The sequence below is a fragment of the Procambarus clarkii genome, chromosome 44 (assembly GCF_040958095.1).
Source record: "Procambarus clarkii isolate CNS0578487 chromosome 44, FALCON_Pclarkii_2.0, whole genome shotgun sequence".
NCBI classification, from domain to species: domain Eukaryota; kingdom Metazoa; phylum Arthropoda; class Malacostraca; order Decapoda; family Cambaridae; genus Procambarus; species Procambarus clarkii.
Window position 1 is genome coordinate 10,549,572 of NC_091193.1, and position 20,765 is coordinate 10,570,336.

The 20,765-nt window shown below is 39.8% G+C and overlaps 1 protein-coding gene across 10 annotated transcripts in view; it reads right to left on the minus strand.

Moving 5' to 3' along the window:
- LOC123745239 (protein bric-a-brac 2) overlaps positions 1 to 20,765 on the minus strand; it is a 107,642-nt gene that overhangs the window by 63,476 nt on the left and 23,401 nt on the right. For 5 of the 10 annotated variants that reach the window (XM_069300646.1, XM_069300647.1, XM_045725550.2 and 2 more), the window contains exon 7: positions 12,861 to 19,715. The exons of the other annotated variants lie outside the window; for them this stretch is intronic. In XM_069300646.1, coding sequence (XP_069156747.1) covers positions 18,841 to 19,715 — 875 coding nt within the window. In that variant the 3' untranslated portion in view covers positions 12,861 to 18,840. Of the gene's footprint in view, positions 1 to 12,860; positions 19,716 to 20,765 lie in introns of those variants that run through there. 10 annotated transcript variants of the gene reach the window in all.

Here is a 20,765-nt window from a genome sequence, read left to right on the forward strand (position 1 = left end):
ATTAAGTACTAAAACAAACAATGCACAAAGCAAATGATCCCTGCAGGACAACAGACTAAGGATGGCTGGCACTAAGCCTGAAGTGGCAGGGCTTGCCCACGACTGATAGACTGGAACACTTCAGGAAAATGTAATCCTTGATTCATCAGCAACAAAACTGATCAGGAAAGACGGCTGAGGGTTGGGGCTGGGCCACCTGGTGATGGTATTCGGTATTAACGAATTTCAAGTTACTGTACTTGGAACGAGTCCTTTGTTCTGTGTGAATCATATCCAGAGATGTTTACCAGTTTTACTGATTTTCTAGAGACTTTTCCCAGTGGAGTGGTGGATTGTCACTCACTCCCTGCACCTCTGAAGGGGGACCAGGTTCTTGGCTCTGGTCTCCAGTAAGCCAAGAGAACTTCTGTGACCTTTTAGTATGGAGCTATCTCAGAAAGATAGCATCAGGAAGACACCAGGGCTCCCTCCAGAGAAAAGGATGACACGAAGCAGTGACTTGTATTTTTGTCTATATCTGATATGAGAATCAGAAAATGCAGTGAGAATTGTGCTGAAAACCAAAACCTTGCCCTTAGACCGCACAATATATATATAGATGATAGGAGTAACTTTACCAGAACCGCGCAATACATATATAGATGATTTAAGCTTTAGCGCACGATTTTAAATGCCCCGCGTGGGATAGGGGTAGCTACAGTCCAGCCATGAACCATAGTTACCTGATGCCACCTAGAAAAATAATCGTGGACAACATTCCCGGGTGTGAGAGCCTCAGTACTGAGTGAGCCACCAAGGCTGACGCACGCAGCATGAGCTCACAGCACTGCTGTTCAGCTTGTGACAACTGCATCTCCTAAAAATGTCAAAATATATACGTACATGCTATTATTTAGCAATGATAGTATTACAGAAAACCCCTGACTGTGATAAAACTGACCAGGATTCTGATAATAGCTGGATTGTGGTGATATTAGCACTGTGCTTTATAGTGGGAGGAGTAATGCTGAGGGAGGGAGGGAGGTGGCATCATCTTCTGACTATATGTGACTACCTTTTATTGACTGGACATACCATACCAGCTTAGGGGTTCACTATGGTGAGCATAAATGTAGATACTTATATATAACGTGTGTATTGAGTGTAATAACAGCAATAGGATTATGTTGGAAGCTGCCATTTTGGTGAGGGAGGAGCGTCGTCTGCATGACTTGTCATGTTGTTTACTGGTGGCCACTATGGTTTTTGGGCACCATACTAGCTTATTTGTACAGGTATGGTGAATAAAACATGTAGATACTTATATGTAATGTGTGTATATAGTGTAATAACACCACAAACAGTATTGTTGGAGGAGAAATAATAGCGCGTCTGGCCTTGAACCAGTGACGGCGGCAGCCACCAGCTGATTGTGTGTGTAGCTACGTCTCTTATTGCCTGAACACACCATACAAGCTTAGATGTACAGTTATGGTGAACAAAACATGTAGATATTTATATATAACATCTGTGTATAGTGAATAAAAGCAAGAACAGTATGGTGGGAGGAGTATGTGGGCGAGTGAGGAGGGGAGGGAGGAGTATGTGGGCGAGTGAGGAGGTGAGGGAGGGAGTAGTGGCGAGTGGCTGGCTGGCTGGTGATGGCCACTCTTCTTTGCTTTTTGACTCACAATACCAACTTAGTGGTTCGTTATGGTGAACAAAACATGCAGATACTTACATATAACTTGTATATATAGTGTAATAACAGCAAAACTATTTGTTTGTTGTTTTATGAATAAAATAATTGAATCGCTAATATCCACAAATTTTGAGTACAGCGATGGTTAACACATTTTATTATATAAATATATCACAATACACACCATTGAATAATATTACTGCAATATCAGAGATATTGAAATAATTAGGTAATAATATCTTTGTGGCAACCCCCGCCTGACAGCTCAGGCGGAGCAGACCTTGTCTGGAGACTGCTCTGTCAACACCTCTTTTTTTGCCAGACTTTCCCCGCCCTATTGCGGCCAAAATATGCCACCTACGATTTTATTTATATTTTCCTATGATCAGGAAACACAAATTAACACTTATAAGACGAAAGATTTTATTGATATTTTATTTTTATGTTGTGCCTGTGGGTGTTGAAGGCCAAAAGGTCCTTAGCGGTCTAAGGGCTAGAGAAGCTAGCTGCGGAGACAACTGCAGCACCTAGCTACAATGGGCAACATACCAAAGAGGAAGCCCATGAGTCAGACGAAAGACCACTGGGGCACAGTTCAAATAGAGCCAGAGCATAGAGCCTGAAGGAATACGAATCCTCAAGGCATGCCACAAACACCCCCAACAGAATGTGCCAAGGAACCAAACCCCACAGAGCCTAAATGGATAACGGGCAACACAGCAATTTGCAAAGGACATTCAGGGATTAAACCCAACAGTCACAGCAGTGGCGAGAGGGGGAGAGAACCGGAGAAATGATCCACGAGACCAAGCCTGTAAAGCAGAAAAACCCACATGTTCAAAGTAGGTACAGTACAGGCATCCACATAAGCAACTGCCAAGTCACCAGGGGCAGCAGCAATACCATCAGGTAGTGGCACTGCAGCTGAAGCAAAGCCACCGGTGGAAGGAAAACTAACGCTGTCAAAGAGTCCCAGCCAAGTCTGAACCTAGAACGGAACCAACTGAGACCACTAGATCACCAGGATCCCAAATCTTGTGAGCTGGAAAAAAAAAAAAAAAGAGATTCCTGACTAGCAGACATGTGGACTGACTGAGATCCCACCCAGCTAGTCATCAAGGTAGGTCAGAACACTAGCCCCCAATAAACGAATACGAGTCACCACGACCTTAGCCAAACTGGGAAAAACACACGGGAAGCCAGATGTAAGCTAAAGAGAAGAACCCAAAAGTGGCAAGTCCGATGACCTACAATAAAACCTAACCAATACCTGAATCCCAAATGAATATGGACATGCCAAGATGCCTCCCAGTGGTGTAGGGAAACCAATCGGACCTCTGCCTCTAATACAAGACAAACCTAGGCTAGAGTGGTCATCCAGCATGCAGGGCAAGGGATGAACTGGTTCAACCCAAAAGATTATGGATGAACCCGAGCTGTGCTGAGTTCCATTTTGGAACTGGGAAGAAATGAGACACCCACCAAAGAAACATGGTAACTTCAACTATGCCAGAAGCAAACCACTCCAAAATGACCAGATGCAGGCGAGGAAAAGAGGCTTGCCCTGAAAGCCCTGATTTCCAGAAGGGAGGAGGGATCAACTAACTCCACTGCAGGCAGCATGATGGGGGGGGGGGGGGGGAAGGCCCACATGTTGGCTAGCAAAAATAGGGAGTTAGGTTAGGGCATCTCAAGTACAAGAAGTTTTACTAAAGGGTTGAAAAATTACAAAGACGAAATGAAGCACATGCACACATCGTATTTGGATGGGGTTCTAGGAGTTGTTCTACTTCTTAAGCCCAGCCAAAGGCCAGGTTTGACTTGTGAGAGCTTGGACTAACAGGCTGTTGCTTGGAGTGGGCCACAGGCCCACATATCTACTACGACTTGGATGGTCTGGCACTTCTTGCAGTTTTTCTTGAAGACTTCCAATTTTATTCCAGCACTATTTCTTATATTTGCTGGGAGGATATTGAACAACCATGGACCTCTGATATTCAGTGTTGTTTAATTGTGCTTATGGCACCTCTACTCTTCGCTGGCTCTATTCTGCATGTCTATTCTATTCTTCCATGTCGTTCACTCCAGTATGTTGATATTTTACAGTGTAAATTTGGGATCTGGCCCTCCAGTATTTCCCATGAACAATACATGTATAGTATATAATTTGGTAGCTTTCTTGTCTTCTTTCTAGAGAGAAGATTTTGAGAGCTTCTAAACGATCCCAAAAGTTAAGGTGCTTTATATGCATGCTGCATATGTTCTCTATATTCCATCTATTTTAATAATCTCTCCTGTGAGAGGGGAAGCGAGTATCAAGCAGTATTCAAAGCAGGACAGCAAAAGTGATCTGAATAGTAATGAGCATTGTGATGGGATCTCTGGATTTGTAATAGAGAATGAATAATCGAAGTACTGTAGTATGTTTCGAAGTCAAAAACAGAAATAAGTAGCAAGAATCAGAAATTAGGAAAGCATTTAGGATAGAACAGGCTGCAATTAGTAAATTAGTACAAAACACTGTAAACAGAATTAAGTCCATAATCATCTTTGGGTGTCTCGAAAGGGCATATCATCTAGGATAGATAGAGCAGATGAGAAAAATCATTGAGAAAATAGTAGGCGTCGTAGAAGGCCTCGCAACAAAAGAAAATGGTAATGATTTTAAAAGGATATGTAGATATCAGAATGACAAGAATCGCCCTTTAACTCTTGGGCAGCAGCTATGGAACAATGATCATTAAGACAAGACCTTTCAAAAGATGAGAGAGGGAGGCTAAAACAAAACCTTACCGAAGAAAAATGTCTAGATGAAGATCCAAATGTGCAAGAACTAAATTTTCTTTTTTTCTACAAGGTGATATGGATCAGGAAACCTGTGAAATTACACATCAAAGTAAACCAATAAAATCCTTAGAGAAAGGAGGGGAAGTAAAGGACAAAGGGAGTTGAAACTAATGTTTCTAAAACCCATATATAGTGGTACCACGGCCTATGAATGCCCCTCTTTACGAACTTTTCGGGTTACTAGCCAGATTTCTTTGGAAAATTTGAATTGGGTTACAAACATTACCTCAGGAAAGGAGCTTGTTTATATGCGTATGGTCAATCTAGCGCATGGTGGCACAGCGATGGCGCCTCAGTTTACCAATGCCTCCCGCCTAGTGATTATCGTGCCTTAATTTTTTGCAAGGATTTAGTTTTTTGTTTTTTTTTGGGGGGGGGGGGGGTATTTTTTGCTATTTGAACGTAAAAGTTGTTATTATATATCTCACCATGGGTCCCAAGAAAGTCAGTGATAAGGTTCAAGCCAAGAAAACACATGTAAGAATGACCATAGAGGAAAAACAAGAGATCATTCATAAACATGAAAATGGTACACAGGTTGCTGAACTAGCTAGGCAGTACAACAAATCTATGTCAACGATATGCACTGTAATTGCTAAGAAAAAAGACATTATGAGTGCTAAAGTGGCGAAAGGCGTATCAACAGTCACGAAACAAAGAACACAAATACTTGAGGATATTGAAAAGTTTTTATTAATTCACCTAGAGCAAGCTGTAGTAGGCCGTTGTGTACAAAACCTTTTTAATGACACTGTGATGTCTCACTTCAGACAAGTATTACAAAGTAGGAAAAAACAAGTGTTGCTAGACAAGTTTTTAGTGAGAAAAACAAACAGTGAGCCACAAGCAGGTACTAGTGGTATGCAGGCAAAACGTGCCAAAAAGTGTACCCCCAGAGAAGTCATCACTGACTGATGTTTAGAAAAAAAAAATTGAAAACATTTAAAAAAAAAAGTCAAAAAGATTCATTCAGTGTGTGTCAGGTAGGCTGCTCCATTTTGTATATCTGTATATATATAAAAAAAAAAAATGGAACGACAATGTCAAAAAGGTTCGTTCAGTGTGTCAAGCAGTTATAATCACTGCCTGATATTATAATGGAAGGGGGACTCCCCTTCCAAACACTAACACCCCTTTTCCCTACTTCCTCACCGTCTTTCATATGCCAACAAGTCATCAATAATGGTAGGTACATGTATTAACTTGTACATACTTTAGTACTGAAGATTTGGGTGAATTAGGTATAAAATTTACTTTGAAGTTAAATTTTTGGGGAGTCTGGAACGGATTAATTCATTTTCCATTACAGTATTTCTCATGGGGAAATTCGCTTTGGTTTATGAATTTTTGGGTTACGAGCAGTCTCTGGGAACGGATTATATTCGTAAGCTGAGGTACCACTGTGCAGTACAGTATACTAAAATGGATGGAGATAAAAAAAATACTGGAGCTAAATGATATACTACAGCTTATGATGCCAGAGATTGTAACACTAACAGATGAAATTTGAAGATAATATTTTAAATGAGGTTGAGAGGCTACTCAATATGGAGAAGGGACAGAAAAATTATAATAGGTGGAGGAGTTGCTATGCTGGTAAAAGAACTTTGTTAGAAAATAGAATTAATAAGAATAAATGTAACTGCAGAAGGCCTATTGGCCCATACAGGGCTGCTCATATTTATAACCACCCAATCCCACTCATAAGAACATAAGATTAAAGGTAACTGCAGAAGGCCTATTGGCCCAATCAAGGAAGCTTCTATTTATAATCACCCAATCCCACTCACATACATGTCCAACCCACGCTTGAAACAATCAAGGGACCCCACCTCCACCACGTTACGTGATAATTGGTTCCACAAATCAACAACCCTGTTCCCGAACCAGTATTTATCCAGGTCTTTCCTAAATGTTAACCTATCCAATTTATACCCATTGTTTCGTGTTCTGTTCTGTGTTGATATTTAACATAAGACCATAAGAACACAGGTAACTGCAGAAGGCCTATTGGCCCATACAAGGCAACTCCTATTTATAACCACCGAATTCCACTTGTATACCTATCCAACCCATGCTTGAAACAATCAAGGGACCCCACCTCCACCACGCCACTTGACAACTGGTTCCACAAATCAACAACCATGTTACTGAACCAGTATTTACCCAGGTCTTTCCTAAATCTAAACTTATCCAGTTTATACCCATTGTTTCGTGTTATGTCTTGTGTTGATACTTTTAATACTCTATTAATATCCCCTATGTTATGCCCATTCATCCACCTGTACACCTCTATCATGTCACCCCTTTGCCTTTCCAGTGAATGCAATTTAAGCTTTGTTAATCTTTCTTCATATGACAGGTTTCTAATTTGTGGAAGTAACTCTGTCAACCAACGCTGACCACATTCAAGTGAATTTATATCCATTCTATGGTACAGCGACCAAAATTGAACTGCATAATCTAAATGTGGCCTAACCAGAGCACGATATAGCTGAAGAACACCAGGTGTCTTGTTACTGAAGAACACCAGGTGTCTAACGCTTCGATTAATAAATCCCAGTGTCCTATTTGCCTTATTACGAACATTTTTGCATTGATTTTTTGGTTTAAAGTTCTCTCTAATCATAACTCCCAGATACCTTTCGCAATCTCAACACCATCTAACTCGTATCTTGTAACTATCATCATTATCTAGCCTCAAAACCTTACATTTGTCAGCATTAAACTGTATCTGCCAATCTTTTGACCATTTCAAAACCCTATTTAGATCATCTTGAAGTGATAGTCTTTTTTCCGTGTTTATTTCCCTCCCGATTTTTGTATCATCGGCAAATTTGCAAATATTGCTGCTTAAACCTGAATCTAAATCACTTATATATATATTATGAATAACAGAGGTCCCAGGACCTTGAGGCACTCCACTTACATTTTCCCAGTCTGACTTACATCATCGCAAACCTTACCACTATCAACTGCCTCAATTATGTTGGAATAAAATGATAGCAAATTTGATAAACATGAACGGCCATTTGTAAACTCATGTTGTGAATCATTTATTAATTTATGTTTTTCAAGATGAAGACAAATGGTATTTGCAATTATCGATTCAAGTAACTTTCTCACAATAGACATTAAGCTAATTGGCCAATAGTTTGAGGCAATAGGTTTGAGGATCTATCTCCTTTCTTAAAAATTGGTACCACATTAGCAACCTTCCAGGACTCTGGCACTCTGCCTAATTCTAATGATTTATTAAATATGGTAGACAATGGTTCGCAAAGCTCCTCTTTGCATTCCTTAAGCACCCTGGCAAACACTTCGTCTGGCCCTGGGGATTTGTTTCGCTTGAGTTTCCCTATTTGTTTAATAACATTCTCCTTTGTAACTACTAGTCAACCTGTCTTCTTCCCCACCCACATAGACTTGTCCGGCTCAAATAGTTGACAACCCATGAGAAGCTGACATAAGGGCACTGGAGATTTGGAATCAGAATGATAAAATTGATAATTATAAATGTCTACAGTCCACCAGCAAGCAACACAAAGGAGGAGTTGGACAACAAATGAGAGGGCCTCATAATGATCATGAGAGACATTACAACAAATGCAGATACTGTAAAGGTAAATCACTACTGTTGGTACTTAGTGACTTCCAACTTTAAATCAATATAGACTGGGACGACTATGAAGCAAAACTGAAGGACATTCGGACAAATACAGTACGGTATGTTCACTTTTAGACTTTCTAGGTAAGAATTACAGCTTATCTGGAGGTCTTGCTTATCTAGAGAGGGGGGGGGGCCAGGCAATGAGTGTAAGGCACCCTCATAATGACCACTAGAGGAAAGATACACACATAAGACTCCAACAACCCAGCCACCTGCTCGCCATGCAAACGGTGATAGATATGCCTCAAAAAATCCAGACAAATAGAACAGAGAAGGCTGAACCAGCAAAATACATCGTTGAGCCGATTTGCGGAAATAGGCAGAGCAGCAGGAAAACGCCCAGGTTTAGCCACCGGGCGAAAAGGACCGGAACCAAGACTAGGTTGGCTTGGAACATTCTGGCACAAAGAAGCCAGAATGATCACCCTCCCAGTGGAGGACTCCAGACTTGACAGAACCCAGAGCAACAACTGAACCAGGAGATAAAGGCAAATGCATCATCACCTTGACCAGTCTAGTCAAAGAGCATCCACTGTGAAAGCATCACAATTGGGAATTGGAGCTATGTAGGAGGGAAGATGCTCATTCCACACTAAATTGGAAGAGGTCCAACTCGGAGTGACCAAACATCTTGCAGTCAACAAAAGGACACACCACTAATGGTCCATGGAGTGGATTGTCAAAATGGGATGGAAGCAAGACAACCTGTATGTGAGAACGTTGATATACACCCACTTGAACTGTATAGAGAACCAAACCCTGCGAATCCAAAAGCCAAACAACTCGAAACATCAAGCTCCATACGGCGATGTACAGAAGCAGCCAACCTCGGTTCAGGCAATAAACCACTGGGGAGCAGTCAGAGTGGAGATGGAGTATGGAGCCCAGAGAAAAGTTGAATCCTCCACAGGGCAGGCCACACAGCTACAAACTTGTGTACCATACTGTTCACCCAAAGGAATGTACCCATCAACCCTGGGCGGCCTGGTGAATACTGGTCACAAAGCCCTGACTGAGCCGAGTAATCAGTGAACACATTGACAGTGAAGGTTGGTACCATGGAATCAAACTGCAATAAGCCCAAAGAGGAAGCCAGCAATGCAAGAGCCACCAGAGAGGGTGGGACCCACACCCATCAATCCTGCGAGCGGTGAAACTGGCAAAAACCAAAGACATTGTACTAATGCCCTGAGCCAAATCTTGCCGAGTGGAAACACCATGCAACCAAAGTTCCAGCTCTTTTGCAACCACTTGACCAACCAGCAGTCACCCAGGGCTGCCACAACACCAGAAAGCAGCAACACAGCAGCTGGAGCAAAGTAGCACGAGGAAGGGAAAGTGACAAAGACCGAGAGTCCAATATGAAGCCCAGCCAATTCCAAACCTGTGACGGAACAAACTGGGACTTCTGCCAGTTCACCAAAAATCCAAACTACAATACACTGGGTGCCAGATTCAAGCCAAAGTAAAGAACCTTGAAGTGGTAAGCCTGAACAAAAAGCCTTACCAGTTCCTGAACCTGGAATGTTTAGGGACATGCCAATGTGTGTCCTGGATGTCCAGGGACAACATGCAAGAATCAGCCACAAGTAGCAGGTGAACTTGGGCCCAAGTGGTCATGCAGAAGGTTGGACAAGGCATTAAGTTGTTTAATTCTGAAAGATCAAGGATGCGATACAGATCTGCAGAGTCCTGCTTCAGGACCAGGAACAACTAGGTCACCAACTGAAAGGACGGGGTTATTTTAACCATGCCCAAGTCCAGCCAACCTGCAATGACCTGATGTAGCACCAGAGAAACTTTGACCCATAAGCCTTCCCCAAGAACAGGAAAGGGACCAAACACCACCATACAAGCGAGAGGCCCCCCTTACAAGAGTATCTAAGGAGTGAACCACAACATGGCACTGGCACAAATGGAAGCATCCTTCTGCAATGTGTAGTTACTGTACAATGACAAGCAGAAAAAGAACTTGCATCAGGAAGTCTAATGGTCCAAAAATTGGATGTACCATGGGCCTACCTTGCCCAACTGAAGGCGAGGCCCCAAAGCCTGCTTTTGAGCAGAGGCACAAATACCAAGAAAACAATAGATTGTCGATAGGATTGCAGGAAAAGGCCACGGCAGACAAAACCAGGGTGATGGCATCCTCAGGAAAGAGGAGTGGTGAAAAAAGACAGACAGACAAAAGGGTAAGTAACCAAGCTGAATTTAACGACAGGACCAACATGACTTGTCGACACATCAGGCAGGTCAAGTAAAATGCCAACACCACCTCCTAATAAGGGTGAGCCAACACCCTCCTAATAAGGGTGAGCCAACACCCTCCTAATAAGGGTGAGCCAACACCCTCCTAATAAGGGTGAGCCAACACCCTCCTAATAAGGGTGAGCCAACACCCTCCTAATAAGGGTGAGCCAACACCCTCCTAATAAGGGTGAGCCAACACCCTCCTAATAAGGGTGATGACCTAGCCCATTCTGGGCAAGGTCATCAAGGATGGAACTGCAGGCCTCAAGGTCTCCACACATGAGAAAATACAAGCAATGCTACATCCTCATGGAGTTTCTCAGAGAGCCCCTCCAGGACCCCCACACAAAACCACCATCAAGTGTGAGAGTTCTGTGGTCATCTTCAATAAGAGCCCCAGACAGCACAGGCAAGGGAACGTGAAGCTGCCACTTGTTTGCTGGAGCAAACAGGCAGTTCCCGAGCAGAGCAAAAGAATTGCTGCCATGAATACATGAAAGACAGAACTCGTCTTTCAAGCAAGCATGCGAGATTGACAGAACCCTCGCCAAGCACCCCCCCTCCCCCCAAGGAAAAAGGGAAAAAGTGAGAGTTGTCAGCCATCCAGGATGAATTCAAAACCTCACACCAAAGCCAATAATAAAAAAAAAGGCCAGGACCCAGGACCATCGACAAAGGAGGTCCCAAAACAAGTCTGTGCAAACCACCAAAGGCAAAATGCAGTAAGAGTGAAACCTCTGGTAATATGACTGTTCTGGGGCACTGAATGGTACACATAGCCAAATGTGAAGGAGAGCAGCCAAGTGATCATACAGTCCACACACAACCTACAATTTATGTGAAAAATCTTCAATGATTTCTGATCATGAAAGAGATCTAGGGGTAGTTTTGGATCAAAATAACTGTCACCTGAGGACCCCATAAAGAACATTGTACAAAGAGCATATGCAACTCTTTCCAACTTTAAAATCAAGCATCGTATGACAGTATAGTACATGAAAGAGTGGGATACCAGAAGTACAGATCTCATCCTGTAACTACACTTAAGTACTTATAATTATTTATGTATATTTTTTTTTCCTTTTTTTTTCCTTTTAAATCATCTCTCCTGCCTTTATTTATTCCAAGTACATTAAATATGCAATTACTCAATACCACATCCATTCCAGTCCAAAGTAATCTCCACAATGGTTTCACCTGGTTTTTGTGCATCCCCAAACAGGAGTGTTGGCTGGTAGTATACCAAGAACAGTAGTATCCCAGGAAGGAGTGGAGTTGGGTTGTCTTGCAGCCCCAAAAAAATTACTATTCTCTGGAAACCAGATACTCTGCTAACACACAAAAAGTAAGTGATTTATCAAAGATTAAAAAACTTGAGATACAGAGTTGCCACCTCAGTTCCATCTCGGCTGGTGTAATAATGACGTCACCAAGAGAAAGTGAGCCCGAGATGTAAATACCTTATTAGATAAGGCGCTGAAGATCTAAAAATAAGAAATGCTACAATACACGTGTAATTTTCCTAGAAGTAACTTTGTAAGATGAACAAATCCACAAGGGCCGTGACGAGGATTCGAACCTGCGTCTGGGAGCATCCCAGACACTGCCTTAATCGACTGAGCTACGACAGGGTAAAAAAAAAAAAAAAAAAAAAAAAAAAGAGTTGAAACTGAAGTTCTGCTGAACTTACTGGCTCCCGCAGCCTCTGGGGGTGTCTGGGATGCTCCCGGACGCAGGTTCAAATCCACGCCATGGCCCTTGTGGATTTGTTCATTTGATGCATCATGTTAGTGTGATTTCTGTGTGTAACTTTGTAAGCCCTAATGGTTATGATACTGCTACAGCAACCACAGCACATACACTACATCAACTTGAAGCAAAGAATATGCGACTTGTTAATACAGTGGCACTAATAGAGGGGTAAAAAGAAACCTTACAAGGAATCCCATTACTCTACAGTATACAAGATTCATAACAGACTTCCATACAAATTATTAAGTATCTAAAAATTCATAAAATCTATCAGGTATGCACGTCTGCTCCTTCAGCAATCTTTCAATACGAAGTACTAAGATGATAAATTATTACAATCAAATACAAAAATACATACTGGTACCTAAGACAACAAAACTTGATGTCAACATTTGTTTATGTAAATATAAACCACAATCAGTAATTATTAACACATTTACATAGCAAATAATAATGAAAAATAAAGAAATTAAGTAAATCTGGTGACCAAACTGCTAAATTTCCCAATCACAATACTGTATATTAATGCTATTCAGCTGAATGTCACATTTTGTATTTTCAAAAGAAAACTTTACAGTAGCTATTCTGATCAAATATGCCTTAGCACATTAAAAAATATTCCAACTTATCTGCTTTACAAGGAAGGATAAAATTAAAATCTAAGTTAGGTTCATTTATTAATAGGTATCAATTAGTTTCCATATGTGAGACTATAAAATGCATTGAATAGAATGCCATGGCACAGTGAAACTCACCAAGGAGTCCACTGCAATCACTTGATAGTTCCGTATGCTAGACATTATCATCTAAAGCTACAACACCAACATCTGAAGCTATCGGGACACTGAGGCACCAACCAGCACATACGCACAGTACTAAAACATTGCCTCAGCAATCACAAGGAATGATAAGGACATACTGTATATAAAGTCCATCAAATCAATAAACTGTTTAACAGTAATAACAAAACTTAAATACCTACGAAAACCGAACACTTTTATACTAGCAAGTCATAAGAATATTACAATTTACTACAGTCATTACCTTGTAAAACTTATTTAAACTGAGTTCCTTTGAGCAATAGATTTCATAGTAAATAAAATTAAAAGCAAGTTTAAAGCTTCCAAGCAGTGTTTCACACTTTTTAACCCAACAATGATCTACTTAATTTTAAAAATAATATTTTGACCTAGTGCACTTACCAATGTAAACATTACTGTCAGTGTCATCAGTGCCCTGACACCCTTCTAACCTTGCATTAAATTTGCCAGTACATATATGAAGATACAGGGGATTACAAACGTTTAAAATGGAAAGATGAGGACTAGAGACTGACAACGGACAATAAATGTGACTTACTGGCAAGGCTAAATCTGTCAAGATTTCAGTAGCATTTATTACCTTACAACTTAACACATGGAATACTTTGAGAGAAACTGCAGAGTTTTAACCTTGCCAGTCAAGACACAACCACGCATTCAAGCTATCTGAACCCTAATCCTCTATGATAACGGGCATTGTTAAAAATCGTATTACATCAAATAGACAATGGCTATTTGTTTTGTACGCAGCAAACCCAGATACTGTTTATTGTTAGACACTAAGATAGATTTACTTGGAAATTATTAGGATATGCAAGTGAGAAAGATATACTTAAAAATTTCAGCAAACACTGTATCAATTTTTGTTTTGTTTTATATTTCACAAAGTTTAATAATTTGCGAGTTTTACTCAAGCTTAACACTAAAATTTCATATTTATCAAAAAACAATTTTGAAATTGCAATTTACCTTCTCCATTGCATATCCTATGTTACAACAAGGAAAATTATTTAAAATTTGCACTTCTGAAAATATACACTATAATTGATAGTAAAACACAAACTATATTCATATAAAATTCTTAACATAAAATCAAAGTACACAAGCTATAAAAATAGACACAAATACTTCAGTTTATCTAAATGGAGTTACAAAAAATCTTTACTGAAATTCTGATCATGAATGACGCACAATTAAAAAAAAAATTAAGGTCAACACTGGCAATGTATTTTGACATTCTCAAGTCGCTGGATAAATATCCAGGTCATGAATGATCAATGACTTACATTCTTCTAGATAACTGAAGTATGGGTGTAATATGCTGTTTTATAACCCAAATATGAAAACAAAATGTAATGGTAGTAAATTTGAAACATGCATGGCAAATGTTAACAGTTGCACTGAAACTATAAAGACATTAATCCCTCTACCCAAGAGAATACCTGGACTTTATAGAGCCAGTGTATGTTATAGAATTGCCAGTGATGGCATGTCCTTATCAAGAAACATCACAACATGTTCTAAACAGTAAACATTTTGCATGGCTATTAATCATCAAGAATGAATTTATCACCGATGCAGTTTAAAACTGCTGGTAAAACGATTAACTTGTTTACAAAGACATCCCCAGACTACAAAGTACCTGCGTTGAAATTGTAGCCGAGTTGTACAAGTTGTCATGGCAAAAAATTACAAAAACTATGGTATCTTCACCTGAATATTGCAAGAACCCCTGACAGAAAAGTTGCTGTATATAATAATACATGACCCTGAATGTTAAAAACCTGCAGGATATATTCACATTTGGTTTGACAGACACCTCCCATAATGACCTCATAAGATCCAAGACAACTCTGTAAATTATTTCTGCAATAATGATCATTCTAATGATTCTCATGGCTACATGACTGACAATGACATCTGCCACTGTCCTGATGGTTGGTTCTAATTACTAAAATCTTCAGAATCCATACCTTATTAACAACATGGGAAGTTTGCCATTATCTATGCTAACCTGAGAAGACATTGAATATATCACAGAATTTGATCAGCAGATACTCTAAATTCAATCCCTGACTTTGATTATGTGGAGGACCTTAAAATGTCTTGGAAGGGGTCACACAAGCCACCAGAAGAAACCACATGAGGTAGATGCACCCAAGAAATTGGCTCAAGAGACCAGAGTGATCATAATTTATTCTAAGGACTTTCCTAACCCAAAATTAATGTTGAAATAATATAGGTAACTGATCCTGAATGTCTAATTCCACTGTAGGAATGCAAGACGAACAACACCGGAAGCGCTAGGCACGCCAGCTGGACCCTGTTATAGTGACCTTGTATGTAGTACCCGTTTATTGTGTAGCCCTGGATATGTATCATGGGTATGGATATGATGGACATTATTAAAATGCATATATGTCTGTGAGAACAGATACAGTGTGCTACAGAATCCACTCCAATCAGGTTTCCTGTCCAGAATTTTGGCTAGGACTTACAGTTCAACTCATTATGGTTGAACCAAAATGCCCTAATACAACTATAAATTATGACCAATTTTATCAATGATGTAATGTTACCAAACTGTCTATCAAACTACATTCTGACTACCCTTTCCTACTAAACTGAGAAGTATATGATGACCCAACTTCACATACCCTTCTCAATGTATCCCCATATAACCTTGGAATAAACATTCATAACACTTAAAAACTAACTTTTCCCCTTTAAGTCTGACAGCACACGCATTTTCAATCCCTTCGGCCAAATAAATTTATTTCCACAACCATGTCCTAAATATGCCCATGCCACACAAGTACAAGATAATTAATTTCACTAACCCTTCCTTTCACTACATGCATACCCACTACTGGGGACAGAAAGCCTGCTAGGTTACCGAGGTCTCCCTAGACTGATGACTGGCCTATACTGTATCACCTTCCATTTTCTCAGTCCCCCTACATGCTCATTCACTAAACCTCACACCCACCTTCATAAGATCATACTTAAAGTCTTTGCTGTATTAACCTAATGTTTCCAATCTATAAGTAACTAGTACAAGATAGTACAAGTTACACAGAAAACCATCATACCTGATGGCTTATATTTCTCAATTTCATTTCCTAATATAAGACATCTGTAACATCCATCATATGATTTAATACCAGCTTGTGCTCATGCATGCAGGGCTCTTAAGCCTGAAACAGCTTATATACTAACAATCTGCCAATATCTGCCAGCTCAGTCTTTATTGTCTTTTTCACAGCTAATATATATATAAATATAATATTTGACAGTGGATAAATTAATACTATACCACAAAATGTTTGGATCTAAGTTTGCAAAGTCCTCTCAATAGACATCATATTAAGAACATATGCCTTAGCAACAGTAGCAAACACACATACTTATACATGATAGCCAGGATACAAACCACTTGTACATTAGGTCCAGAACATCTGAAGTATTCATTATAAAAAAAAAAAATATATATCCTAACCCAAATGGAGTTCATGCAATTTATCAAAATAAGGCCAAACCACTGAACAGCAAAGATTTATCTGAAGTTACTGATCTACTGTGTAACTATGTTCCTATATGAAATAAAAATAGTTTTACATCACCCACTAATATGAATTATGAATAAAGTTAAATCAATCATATTCTTTACATCATATATTGCATGTTTAACAAGATTCTGAAGCAGCAATTATTATGCACACCAGTTCTTGTGTTTCTAAAACTTTTGTTTTGACAAAAGATACTCCATAACCGAGCTGCTGATTATTAGAGACTTATGGTTGCATAGCATGACATATCCCCATATGTTACAGAGTTGGGCATGGACCTTAAAAGCTCCTGTACCCTTTAAGGCAAGATCTGCTATGAACTTGATCTGGCCAACCCTATCAAGGATTCAGCTTTAGCGCTTCTTAAAACAGTTATTGACACAATCATACATTTCAGATTGAAACACACTATACAGTACAGTATACAAATATAAAATATTAAAATGCAATATTAAACATTAATAAAAATTATAAAATAATAAACAATCTAAGTACAATAAAAAAATATGATAATGTAGCCTAATTTAACTTAATAAATATAGCTATCTCTGTAATCTGTAAAATGTTGAGTTTTGAAGGTTAGCTTGCAACAGGATGAAAGCAATACAGAATGAGGTTTTCAAGAAAGTCATCACTAGACACTGAGCCATATAATTACTTCACCTTCTTCCTGATGCAAGCACCATTCAAAACATTTAATTCTATTTGAAACCTGAACTTTGTTTACCTGATAACTGCTCAGTAAAATAAGCCCCCTCAATCTGACGTGTGTACGTAATACTTAAATTACATACCTGAATAAAACTAACAACATACGCCAAGTACAGTACTTCTACTTCGCATGGCTAGCATAATTTGCCATTTTTCTCCTTTGTATGGTCAATATAACTTGAGTCCACTGTGCCTAGCCCAAGAGCAGCAAATTCTGCCCATGGCACATTATTAAGAGGCTAACTCCAATACTAAACTTATATTTCATGCAAGGTATATGTAAAATTTGGCATATGTCAACAAAACCTCCACCCACATAAGCCTAGCCATTTCTAAATATAAGACCACTAAAGACACTGGGCTTAGAGCACCTGGTATAATGCTAGTAAATAAAATAGATTTTAAGTCTTGGCTTGTTTACAGGTAGAATCTTGAGGTATAAAGTTTATGTGATCATTCATATGTAAGATGAGGAGCATCACAAGGATGTACACACAGTAATGACACAGATGGTTATATCTGCAACTGTTCCAAACTACAAGGTTTGTATTGGAAGAGACTCCCTGGGAAGGGGGTGGGGGGTGGGTGGGAAGAAGAAGCTGCAGCCCTGCATACCAGTCACAAGATAAATCACATTCACACAACTTCTGACGACTGCAACTTATGGCGGATATATCGCCTTGAGAACCTTTTATCAATATTCTTAACCTTTGTTTTTTTAGTTTCATTAATGTATAAGAATTTGATTACCAGTAATACCTGAAATACTCAATACCTCTCAAACAAGATATCCAAATTGTGAAGAATACAGTGTTCCATTTAGGCATTTGAATCAAGCTCCTCAATGTGGCTGACATAGCAAGAGACCCGTTCTTGATTGTGAAGCATTCAACCTTACAGCTTAAAAAAAAAAAAAGTTTTATGAGGAGAGTTGGAATATGTAACATATGCCCTGTCACTTCCTGAGTTGTGTGCTGAAGGAAAATGTTTATGCCATATGACACCACATTTTCCAAATACCTAATTGGAACACTTGAACCCTAATGCCACAACAGGCTATTCACCATACCTACCAGTACTTAATATTATGTACACCACATTCTACATATTAGTAACAAAATTATTTTTTGTTGAAATGGTCATAAGATTTCCTGTACAATGCATAGATGGTTTCCAGGACTGTGTTCGCAATGAGATTCTGGAAAATCCCTTGTGCACTCATATACATCATGACCATGATAATAGTTGCATATCCACTATTCTAGACTTAAAGAGGCATTGTTTCACACTATCACTGGCTTTAACTGAAATGGATTATCAGTTTGCACATGAAAGCAATACCTTCTGAGGAAGCAAACTCTCAATCCCAGCACAAGAATTCATTTTGATTGAGCCTGTTGCCCTTGTCATTAGCTTCATACCATAAATACTGCTTTTTATACCACACAACTAAAATGGTACTGCAGGTAGCTGCTGTTAAAAGGTTAAAATTTTAAAAAGACCAGACCAGTTTTGCTAGATGCAACCTCATCACCATCACTAGTCAGACCAAGGTTGGTGGAGATGATGCAGAGACAGCTGTCCATGTAAGAGCTGTGCAGCGCCATCTTGGTGACCTTGGCCCATTTGATGACTACCCATTTGTTGGCCCTGGTGATGCTGTTGCTGCTGCTGTTGCTGCTGCTGTTGCTGCTGTGGCTGATGATGCTGCTGTTGCTGATGATGCTGTTGTTGCTGGAGCTGTTGTAAAGTTTGTTGGAGGTAGTTTTGTTGCATGGCTTGCTGTCTCTGCATACGTTCCTGAGACTGTTGACGCCCCTTTTTCAGCTGGCTTATACGCACAGCTAGTCGGCGAGACTGATCAAAGTACAACTTACGTAACTGCTTCATAACTTCAGTGGCTTTAGAGAAGAAAGTGCATTGTTCAGTTGTGATACCTGTCATTTCTGCTATATCCATGGGAGCAGGATCAGAATTACTATTATTTCCCCCTTCAGGTGCTGCCCCTTCCCCTTGTTGTGCCTGTTGATTTACCTGTTGCTGATGTTGTTGTACCTGGAGTTCAGCCTTTGATACTTTAGCTATAGTACCAGGACTGGACATTTCCAGAAGAATAATTTGATGCATGTAGTGAGCCAATTGTGTGCGTAGAGCATCAATACTTTCAAATGTTTCAATGAGCCTTGAAGTAGCCCTCTGGCGCTTGCTACTGCCACCCATGGTGGTGTAATTCTGGGTGGCATTACGGCAGTAGCTCCATTCCTTTGCTACAGATCGCAGAAGCTGGAAGTGTGGGGTCGACTCCAGCCCAGTATAGCAGGACAGCAGGGGTCCCGGCTCAGATAGCTGCAAGCATTCTTCCAAAAAGCGTCTGATGAGTCCCCCTACCGGGTGCGGTGGGGTCCGACAGAGCCCTGGGGAAGAGACACACACCCGCATCAGAGCACGGCCACCACAGAAGGGGAGGGGGGACTCACAGGGGATTACCACCCCCAGCACACCCACAAACGTACTCACAGGGATTGCATGAACACTTGTTGGAAGAATGCTTGCGCCATAAACAACAACTTTCAGTGAGCCCCATGGCAAAGCCTTTATTGTGCCTTCTCTCTTGTTGGAAGTCCATAGGCTGCCTTTTGGCACTCATTTAAGATAAAAGGTGAGCTTTCAGCCCTTAAAGAGAGAAGTGAAGTGGCACTTGAAGAGTATCACTGCTGAAGCCATAACAAGGCTTGATGCAGTGGACACTCCCAACTACTGAATATGACAAGGACTAAAATGTCCACTTTTTCACTGTTTCAAGCTGTTATGTCACAAACATTCTACAAACATGGTCAAAGGGGTTGTATGAGACCATGCACTCATGTTATCTTACAAAATACTAATTTTTAAGAGAAAAGCAAATAGCTATTCAAAGAAAATAAAGAAAAATATAAACACATACAATGAGTAACAAGCATAACTATTGCAACTCAATACAAGTTACTCTACTATTATACTATGTTAATGATAAAATTCTAAGCAATCAGCTAAACCAAAACAAAGGATTCCCATGCCTGCAATACTTGAAGCAGTGACAAACAAAACAACAGTGATGCACAAGTATCAAAACCAGAACGTCTCTTGGCATCATGATTAAACAAATAAAAGGAGTTGATCAGGTTTCCTCACTCAAGGTAAATTTAATCAGCTATTTGCATTCCAAGAAATAATTCACATTAGCAAAAGAAATTATATTTGGTGTATAAATCAAATAATATATTTGTTGTAAGATGCCTCCTTTTGTCAACTTCAACAACAGCCACAGTTCCTTTTGAGCCACTGCAGCGGATATTAAAAGTTAACTTTTAATCCACTTGTGGTTTGTATTTCACACACATTTAACCCATTACTCAAAGCTATCCCACAATACTGTTATGCATTACCCCACAAATCAATTTCTCCAATTTTCAACCTTTCTTGTT